This window comes from Apodemus sylvaticus, chromosome 19 (genome assembly GCF_947179515.1).
Source record: "Apodemus sylvaticus chromosome 19, mApoSyl1.1, whole genome shotgun sequence".
Taxonomy (NCBI): Eukaryota; Metazoa; Chordata; class Mammalia; order Rodentia; family Muridae; genus Apodemus; species Apodemus sylvaticus.
In genome coordinates this window covers 509,319-519,813 of record NC_067490.1, presented here as the reverse complement: position 1 = coordinate 519,813, position 10,495 = coordinate 509,319, and the positions used below count along the sequence as shown (strand labels likewise).

The window sequence follows — 10,495 nt, the reverse complement described above, 5'->3', positions numbered from 1 at the left end:
GTCCTGGATACCCCAACACACCAGAAAAGCAAGATAAAAATCACAGCTCATGATGCTGATATAGGGCTTCAAGAAGGACAAAAATAACTCTCTTAAAGAAATGCATGAGAACACAAGTAAACAGGGAAGCTCTCGAAGAACTAAGGGAAAACACAACAAAACAGGTGAAGGAAGAACAAAGCCATCCAGGATTTAAAGATGGAGATAGAAACAATAAAGAAATCACAAAGGGAAACAACTCAGGACATACAAAACCTAGGAAAGAAGTCAAGAGTCATGGATCCAAGAATCACAGCAGAATACAAGAGATAGAAGAGAGAATCTTAGATGCAGAAGATACCATAGAAAGAATTGGTACAACAGTCAAAGAAAATGGAAAATGAATAAAGCTCCTGACCCAAAATATACAGGAAACCCAGGACAAAATGAGAAGACCAAACCTAAGGATTGTAGGTATAGAAGAGAGTGAAGATTTTCAACTTAAAGGGTCAGTAAATGTCTTCAACAAAATTATAGAAGAAAACTTCCTTAACTTAAAGAGATGCCCATGAACATACAAGAAGCCTACAGAACTCCAAATTGATTTGACCAGAAAAGAAATTCCTCCCATCACATAATAATTAAAACACCAAATGTACCAAACAAAGAAAGACTATTAAAAGCAGTAAGGGGAAAAGGTCAAGTAACATATAAAGATAGACCTATCAGAATTACACCGGATTTTTCATTAGAGACTATGAAAGCCAGAAGAGCCTGGGCAGATTTCGTACAGACCCTAGGGAAATACAAATGCCAACCCAGACTGCTATATTCAGCAAATCTCTCAATTATCATAGATGGAGAAACCACGGTAGTCCATGACAAAAACAAATTTACACAGTATCTTTCCACAAATCCAGCCCTTAAAAGGATAATGAATGGAAAACACCAATAAAAGGAGGGAAACTACACACTAGAGAAAGCAAGAAATTAATCTTCTTTCCGCAAACCCGAAAGAAGATAATCACACAAACATAAAAATTACATCAAAAATGGAAGGCAGTAACAATCACTATTTCTTAATATCTCTTAACATTAATGGACTCAATTCCCCAATAAAAAGAAATAGATTAACAGACTGGATATGTAAACAAGACCCAACATTTTGCTGCATACAGGAAACACATCTCAGAGTCAAAGACAAACACTACCTCACTGTAAAAGGCTGGAAAACATTTTTCAAGCAAATGTTCCCAGGAAGCAAGCTGGAGTAGCCGTTCTTTTTTTTTATTATTTTTATTCTTTTTTTATTTTATTCGATATATTTTTATTTACATTTCAAATGATTTCCCCTTTTCTGGTCCCCCACTCCCTGAAAGTCACATAAGTCCCCTTCCCTCCCTCTGTTCTCCCACCCACCCCTTCCCACTTCCCTGTTCTGGTTTTGCCCTATACTGCTATAATGAGTCTTTCCAGAACCAGGGGCCACTCCTCCGTTCTTCTTGTACCTCATTTGATGTGTGGATTATGTTTTGGGTATTCCAGTTTTCCAGGCTAATATCCACTTATTAGTGAGTGCATACCATGATTGATCTTTTGAGACTGGGTCACCTCACTTAGTATGATGTTCTCCAGCTCCATCCATTTGCCTAAGAATTTCATGAATTCATTGTTTCTAATGGCTGAATAGTACTCCATTGTGTATATATACCACATTTTTTGCATGCATTCTTATGTTGAGGGATACCTGGGTTCTTTCCAGCTTCTGGCTATTATAAATAGGGCTGCTATGATCATAGTGGAGCATATATCCTTATTACATGCTGAGGAATCCTCTGGGTATATGCCCAGGAGTGGTATAGCAGGATCTTTCGGAAGTGACGTGCCCAGTTTTCTGAGGAACTGCCGGACTGATTTCCAGAGTGGTTGTACCAATTTGCAACCCCACCAGCAGTGGAGGAGTGTTTCTCTTTCTCCACATCCTTGCCAACACCTGCTGTCTCCTGAGTTTTTAATCTTAGCCATTCTGACTGGTGTAAGGTGAAATCTCAGAGTTGTTTTGATTTGCATTTCCCTGATGACTAATGAAGTTGAGCATTTTTTAAGATGTTTCTCCGCCATCCAAAGTTCTTCAGGTGAGAATTCTTTGTTTAACTCTGTACCCCATTTTTTAATAGGGTTATTTGGTTTTCTGGGGTCTAACTTCTTGAGTTCTTTGTATATATTGCATATTATCCCTATATATGATGTAGGGTTGGTGAAGATCTTTTCCCAATTTGTTGGTTGTCAATTTGTCCTTTTGATGGTGTCCCTTGCTTTACAGAAACTTTGTAATTTTATGAGGTCCCATTTGTCAATTCTTGATCTTAGAGCATAAGCTATTGGTGTTCTGTTCAGGAACTTTCCCCCTGTACCGATGTCCTCAAGGGTCTTCCCCAGTTTCTTTTCTATTAGCTTCAGAGTGTCTGGCTTTATGTGGAGGTCCTTGATCCATTTGTAGTTGAGCTTAGTACAAAGAGACAAGGATGGATCAATTCACATTCTTCTGCATGCTAACCTCCAGTTGAACCAGCACCATTTGTTGAAAAGACGATCTTTTTTCCATTGGATGTTTTCAGCCCCTTTGTTGAGGATCAAGTGGCCATAGGTGTGTGGGTTCATTTCTGGATCTTCAATCCTGTTCCATTGATCCGCCTGCCTGTCACTGTACCAATACCATGCAGTTTTTTTTAACACTATTGCTCGGTAGTATTGCTTGAGGTCAGGGATACTGATTCCCCCAGAATTTCTTTTGTTGTTGAGAATAGTTTTAGCTATCCTGTTTTTTTTTGTTATTCCAGATGAATTTGAGAATTGCTCTTTCTAACTCTATGAAGAATTGAGTTGGGATTTTGATGGGTATTGCATTGAATCTGTATATTGCTTTTGGCAAAATGGCCATTTTAATTATATTAATCCTGCCGATTCATGAGCATGGGAAGTTTTTCCATTTTTTGAGGTCTTCTATTTTCTTCTTCAGAGTCTTGAAGTTCTTGTCATACAGATCTTTCACATGTTTGGTAAGAGTCACCCCAAGATACTTTATACTGTTTGTGGCTATTGTGAAGGGTGTTATTTCCCTAATTTCTTTCTCAGCCTGTTCATCCTTTGAGTATAGGAAGATGGAGTAGCCATTCTAATATCCAATAAAATAGACTTTCAACCAAAAGACATCAAAAAAGACACAGAAGGACACTTTATACTTATCAAAGGAAAAATCTACCAGGAAGAACTCTCAATTCTGAACATCTATGCTTCAAATACAAGGGCACCCTCATTCACAAAGAAACTTTACTAAAGCTTAAAGCACACATCGCATACCACACAATAATTTGACACCCCACTCTTCTCAGTGGACAGATCAGGGAAACACAAACTAAACAGAGACACAGTGAAACTAACAGAAGGTTTGGACCAAATGGATTTAATAGATATCTATAGAATATTTCATCCTAAATCAAAAGAATATACCTTCTTCTCAGCACCTAATGGTACACTTTACAAAACTGATCATATAATTGGTCAGAAAACAGACTTAAACAGATATAAGAAGATCAAACTAATCCCATGCTTCCTATCAGACCACTATGGAGTAAGGGTGGTCTTCAATAGCTAAAACAAACAAAACCAAGAAAAAACAAAAACAAACAAAAAACCAGCAGAAAGCTCACATACACATGGAAGCTGAACAATTCTCTACTCAATGATACCTTGATCAAGAAAGAAATAAGGAACAAATTTTAGAGTTTAATGAAAATGAATGTACAAAATACACAAATTTATGGGACACAATGAAAACAGTGCTAAGAGGAAAACTCAGAGTTCTGAGTGCCTCCAAAAAGAAGCTGGAGAGAGCATATACTAGCAGCTTAACAGCACACTTGAAAGCTTTAGAACAGAAAGAAGTTAATACACCCAAGAGGAGTAGAAGGCAGGAAATCATCAAACTCAGGGCTGCAATCAACCAAGTAGAAATGAAAAGAACTATACAAAGAATCAGCAAAACCAGGAGCTGGTTCTTTGAGAAAATCAATAAGATAGATACACCTTTAGCCATACTAAGCAGACGGCACAGAGACAGTATCCAAATTAACAAAATCAGAAATGAAAAGGGAGAAATAACAACAGAAACTGAGGAAATTCAAAAAAATCATCAGATCCTACTACAAAAGCCTATACTCAACAAAACTGGAAAATCTGGAGGAAATGCACAATTTCCTAGACAGATACCAACTACCAAAGTTTAATCAGGATCAGATAGACTATCTAAACGGTCCCATATCCCCTAAGGTAATAGAAGTGGTCATTGACAGTCTCCCGACCAAAAAAGCACAGGACCAGATAGATGGTTTTAGTGCAGAATTCTATCAGACTTTCAAAAAAGACCTAACACCAATACTCTTTAAACTATTCCACAAAATATAAAGAGAAGGAACTCATTCTATGAAGTCACAATTTCACTGATATAAAAACCACACAAAGACCTAACAAGAAAGAGAAGTTTAGACCATTTTCCCTTATGAATATCGATACAAAAATACTCAATAAAATTCTTGCCAACCAAATCCAAGAACACATCAAAACAATCATTCACCATGATCAAGTAGCCTTTATCCCAAGGATGCAGGGATAGTTCAATGTACAGAAATCCATCAATGTAATCCACTACATAAGCAAACTCAAGGAAAAAAACCACATGGTCATTTCATTAGATGTTGAAAAAGCATTTGACAAAATTCACCATCCTTTTATGTTAAAGGACTTTGAAATAACAGGAATTCAAGGCCCATACCCAATCATAGTAAAAGAAATACACAGCAAACCAGTAGCCAACATCAAACTAAATGGAGAGAAACTGGAAGCAATCCCACTAAGATGAGGGACTAGACAAGGCTGCCCTCTCTCTCCATGTCTATTCAGTGTAGTACTTGAAGTTCTTGCTATAGCAATTAGACAACAAAAGGAGGTCAAAAGGATACAAATTGGAAATGAAGAAGTCAAATTATGACTATTTGCAGATGATACAATAGTCTACTTAAGTGACCCAAAAAACTCTACCAGAGAACTCCTACAACTGATTAACAACTTCAGCAAAGTGGCTGGATATAAAATTAACTCAAGCAAATCAGTAGCTTTCCTATACTCAAAGGAGATACAGGCTGAGAAAGAAATTAGGGAAATGACACCCTTCACAATAGCCACAAACAATATAAAGTATCTTGGTGTAACTCTAACCAAACAAGTGAAAGATCTGTATGACAGGAACTTCAAGTCTCTGAAGAAAGAAATCAAAGAAGACCTCAGAAAATGGAAAAATCTTCCATGCTCATTGATTGGCAGGATTAATATAGTAAAAATGGCCATCTTGCAAAAGCAATACACAGATTCAATGCAATCTCCATTAAAATCCCAACTCAATTCTTCATAGACTTAGAAAGAGCAATTTTCATCTGGAATAACCAAAAACCTTGGATAGCTAAAACTATTCTCAACAGTAAAAGAACTTCTGGAGGAATCAGTATCCCTGACCTCAAGCAGTACTACAGAGCAATAGTGTCAAAAACTGCATGGTATTGGTACAGTGACAGGCAGGTAGATCAATGGAATAGAATTTAAGACCCAGAATTGAATCCACACCCCTATGGTCACTTGATCTTTGTCAAAGGAGTGGAAAACATCCAGTGGAAAAAAGATAGCCTTTCAACAAATGGTGCTGGTTGAACTGGAGGTCAGCATGCAGAAGAATTTGAATTGATCCATTCTTATCTCCTTGTAGTAAGCTCAACTCCACATAAAACCAGACACACTGAAACTAATAGAAAAGAAATGGGGGAAGAGCTCTGAGCACATGGACACGGGGGAAAATTTCCTGAACAGAACACTAGTAGCTTATGTTCTAAGATCATGAATTGACAAATAAAATTATAAAGTTTCTGTAAGGCAAAGGACACTGTCAATAGGACAAAATGGCAACCAACAAATTGGGAAAAGATCTTCACCAACCCTATATCTGATAGAGGGCTAATATCCAATATATACAAAAACCTCAAGAAGGTAGACTCCAGAGAGCCAAATAATCCTATTAAAAAAATAGGATACAGAGCTAAACAAAGAATTTTCACCTGAGGAATATTGAATGGCTGAAAAGAACCTAAAGAAATGTTCAACATCCTTAGTCATCAGGGAAATGCAAATCAAAACAAGCTTGAGATTTCACCTCACACCAGTCAGAATGGTTAGGAGACAGCAGATGTTGGTGAGGATGTGGAGAAAGAGGAACACTCCTCCACTGCTGGTAGGATTGCAAGCTGGTATAACCACTCTGGAAATCAGTCTGGCAGTTCCTCAGAAAACTGGGCATGATACTATTGGAGGACTCAATTATACCACTCCTGGGCATATACCCAGAAGATTCCCCAGCATGTAATAAGGACACAGGCTTCACTATATTCATAGTAGCCCTATTTATAATAGTCAGAAGGTGGAAAGTACCCAGATGTCCTTCAATGGAGGAATGGATTCAGAAAATGTGGTATATTTGCACTATGGAATACTACTCAGCAAGTAAAAACAATGAATTCATTAGTTTTTAGGCAATGTTCTTAGGCAATGGATGGAACTGGAAAATATCATCCTAAGTGAGGTAACATAATCACAAAAGAACACACATTATATGCACTCATTGATAAGTGGATGTTAGCTTGGAATACCCAAGACACAATTCACATATTAAATTGTGCTGAAGAAGAAAGGAGAGGCTCCTGGTCCTGGACAGGTTCAATGCAGCAGTATAGGGGAATACCAAGACAGGGAAGTGGGAAGGGGTTGATTGGGGAACAGGGGGAGGGAAGAGGGCTTATGACTTTTGGGGAGGGGGGATCCAGGAAAGGGGAAATCATTTGAAATGTAAATTCAGAATACATCTAATAAAAAATTAAAAGAAGAAAGATGTATAAGTGCTGAGGACAAATAAAAAGAGTCAGAACTGAGCTGAGGAGACCTTTTTAGACAGAATACTGAACAGAGCTTTTTAGAACAGAACTGAGGATAATTTTTTTTAAGTCTGTATACAAGAGAACATTTTAGGCAGAACTTAGCAGTAAAGACATAGTATTGGGAGAAAAGGCATTGAGAGTTAAAACATTATTATGATATCAGAGCAATAAGAAATAGCAAGATTAGATGAGGAATGCAGAGTGGAATAACTTAGAAACTCTAGGTAGCACAACAAACCACCAGATCAATATGAAGAATGCAGAAGTGAAGTGGAGAAAAGAAGATACTGCAGAGAGAACAGAAGGAGCAGACAGGCTTCTCCTTACTGTGGGACAGAACAGGTCTTTTCTTAATAACAAGGCAGGCTTAGTCTTTCTAAAGAGAATAAAGCTTTCTTCTTACATACTTGGGTTTAATTCATTTAGCAATAAAAGTGTAGACACTTCTTCATAGCTGTGTAAAACAACTATGTGAATGCATGTAAGAACATGTCTAATGTAGCATCTATGCTTTATCTATATCATCAACTAAACTATCTATATTCTACTGGTCATGCCATTCTAGAATATACTGATTTGTTTCAGGACCTTTTACAAGAGAAAAGAAGTGAATTTTAAATGAAAAGAAAAGAGGAAAGGAGAGAGGGGAAAGGAATGAAAGAAATAGGAAGGGAAGGAAAGAGAGATGAATGGAGAAGAAATAAGCAAAAATCAACGAACCTAATATAAATCTGAACTTGTCTAAAAAAATGTGTAGACACTTTTTCTTTCTCAATGTAATAAAGATTGGAGCTCATTTTTCATCCAGAATGAGTAAGTTGTTTCTGCACTGGTGCTTGGTTTTTTTGCTCCAAATGCATAAATATGGATGTGTGTGTAAGTATGTAAATGTGATAATGTACGCAAGTTAGGCCCAAGTGGTTTGAATGGAAATGTATAAATGTGCATGAATGAATCTCTACATAAATTTATGTGAGTTTATGCATATTTGCTTATGTGTTAGTTTTTCCTTTTTAAGCATTATTATCTTCTCCTGGTTCAAAAGTAGTTTATAACTCCAAAATCTGCCCCCGCCCCAGCCTGACAAGTAAGCAGCATTTGACAAAAGGGAAAAAGTTCAAGCAATTAATATTTTACTTAATCCACCCCTGGTGTTAGAAAACAGGCATTAGGTGCCTAAACCAGGGTCTTTTAATCCTCAGAGCAAGAAAGTTTTTAGGACATTTTAGAAGTTATCAGCTGCATTTTAGTACAGTTAGAGAGCTAGAATGTCTGAAGACAGTCAGTCTTTAAAGCCACACCAGAGTCCTACTCTGAGCCTCTTCTTAACCTGCGCCAGGCTTGGAGGCTCCAGGCAGGTGTGGTAGATAGAGACCTAAAGTCCCACCAACTGAGAGAGGTGGAAGCAAGAGCATGAGGAATTCAAGACCAACCTGAGCTACAGGAGACCTAGTCTCAAAAGTAATAATCAGTAATAAAATTGGAAAAATAAAAACATCCATTTACTACCAATAGACCAATATTAACAGAATCACAATTAGGCTTAAAATAAATGTTTTGAAAATGTTACTGAAACTTTTAGTAGCTCACTAATCATTTGCAGCTAATTTTCAAACTGAGAATCCATAGTTTTAATAATTCCTGAAAATTAGAAAGCATAATGATATTAATCCAAATAATATGAGTTTAAAGATGAACAAGTATAAGTACTAAATATATTAGACATGGGTAGTATTCACAAATTTCTATACTCAGGTATATGCAAGACACATTACAGTTACAAGTCAATGCTACCAATTTCAGAAATATGTATTAATTTCTTATTTCCTGTTTATTTACACCTCAGCAGAGTCCTTTAGATTCTTCAAGTTAGAACCATCTTCTCACCTTCTTATCCAATGCATTCCTCACTTCCTTGTTTCTCAAGGTGTAGATGAGTGGATTGAGAGCAGGAGTGACCACACTGTACATGATGGCAATGATTCTGTCCTGATCCAGAGAGCTGTCTGAGGTAGGACGGATGTAGGTGAAGAGAACAGGAACATAGAGCAGAATAACAACCATGAAGTGAGAGGCACAAGTGGACAGTGCTTTGTGGAGCATGCTGCAAGAACGGGTCTTGAGGACAAGATAGATAATGATGTAGAAATAGGAGAGAAATGTCAGAAAAAAGGGAGTAAGGGCAATGGTGCCTGTGACTGTATTGAGCAGCCAAAGGTTGAGCTCAGTGTTTCCACAGGCCAGATCCAGCAATGGCTTAACATCACAGAAGAAATGATGGACATGATTGGGACCACAGAAGCTCAAACGAGATGTCATTACAGAGTGAAGCAAGGCATGTAAGAAGCCCATGATCCAGATAGTAACAGTCATGTGAACACAGAGCTGGTGATTCATAATGACTGGATAGTGGAGTGGTCTGCAGATAGCCACAAAGCGGTCAAATGCCATCACTGGCAGCAGCATGGCCTCAGTGCTACCCAGGAAGTGGAAGAAATGAAGCTGAGCGATGCATCCCAGGAAGGAAATTGCTTTGCCTGTGGAGAGGAGGTTCTCCAACATCTTTGGCAGTGTTACAGAGGAGAAGCAGATATCTAGACATGCTAGGTTTCCCAGGAAGAAATACATAGGTGAGTGGAGTCTTGGGTCCAAGATGACGATCATCAGGATGGCTCCATTCCCAGTTATATTGACAAAGTAGATGGTGAAGAAAATCGCAAAGAGAATAGGGTTTAATTCTTGTATGTCTGTCACTCCCAGGAGGAGAAATTCAGTGACTGAGGTTTGATTGGACATCACCTATAAGGAAAGGACAATTATTATACAATGCTACTCTGCATGTTGTCCAGTCCTTCTGGCCATAGATTTTCTTTTCATAAACAAAGTATTTTCACAATGAGTTATTGTTTTCCATGATGCCTTCTCAAGCTTATCCTAGTATTTACCCATTATTATGCTAAATAACAATGTTAAATAAGTGTCTGTTGTGGGTTGTGATCAAACATCTTCTAATTTACCACATTCTTCCTAATCATTTCCTTTTTAGTTAGTGATTTTGAGTAGATTAGGCCACCACATTTCTTTATGTTAACATTTCCATTTTCGTCCTGTCTTTTCCTTATCTCTTAAGTTGGCTCCAATAAGGGGTAGCTTTTAAATAGTCCACCAAGTAGACATCTGGGAGGTAAATACATAACTAGAGGAGAATAAGAGTAGATGGACTCATTCCAATCACTGAATTTTACAGAAAAAAACAACATAAAAAACATAGCACTGGAAGGAATTGGTCAATGTGATTACATGAAATTAAAATATTTTGCACAGCAAAAATGCTATTAAAGGAGCTTACAGAATATGTACAAATATTCTCTAGGTATACTCTAGGCACAGGATTAATATGTAAAGTATGTAATGGATTGTAAAAGTTCCCCACAAAAAACTCTACCAATCAATAAATGGGCCAAATACCTAAATAGACATTT

At 37.4% G+C, this 10,495-nt stretch overlaps 1 protein-coding gene across 1 annotated transcript; it reads right to left on the bottom strand.

The window, feature by feature from the left end:
* Positions 1 to 2,078: 2,078 nt before the first annotated feature.
* LOC127669781 (olfactory receptor 12D1-like) lies at positions 2,079 to 9,809 on the bottom strand (the record flags this gene model as incomplete). Its single annotated transcript, XM_052163990.1, has 2 exons — positions 8,887 to 9,809; positions 2,079 to 2,100 (listed from the first exon to the last, which is right to left on the bottom strand). Coding segments are annotated over exons 1-2 (945 nt in total), but the record flags the coding sequence as incomplete, so codon positions are not given.
* Positions 9,810 to 10,495: the final 686 nt, after the last annotated feature.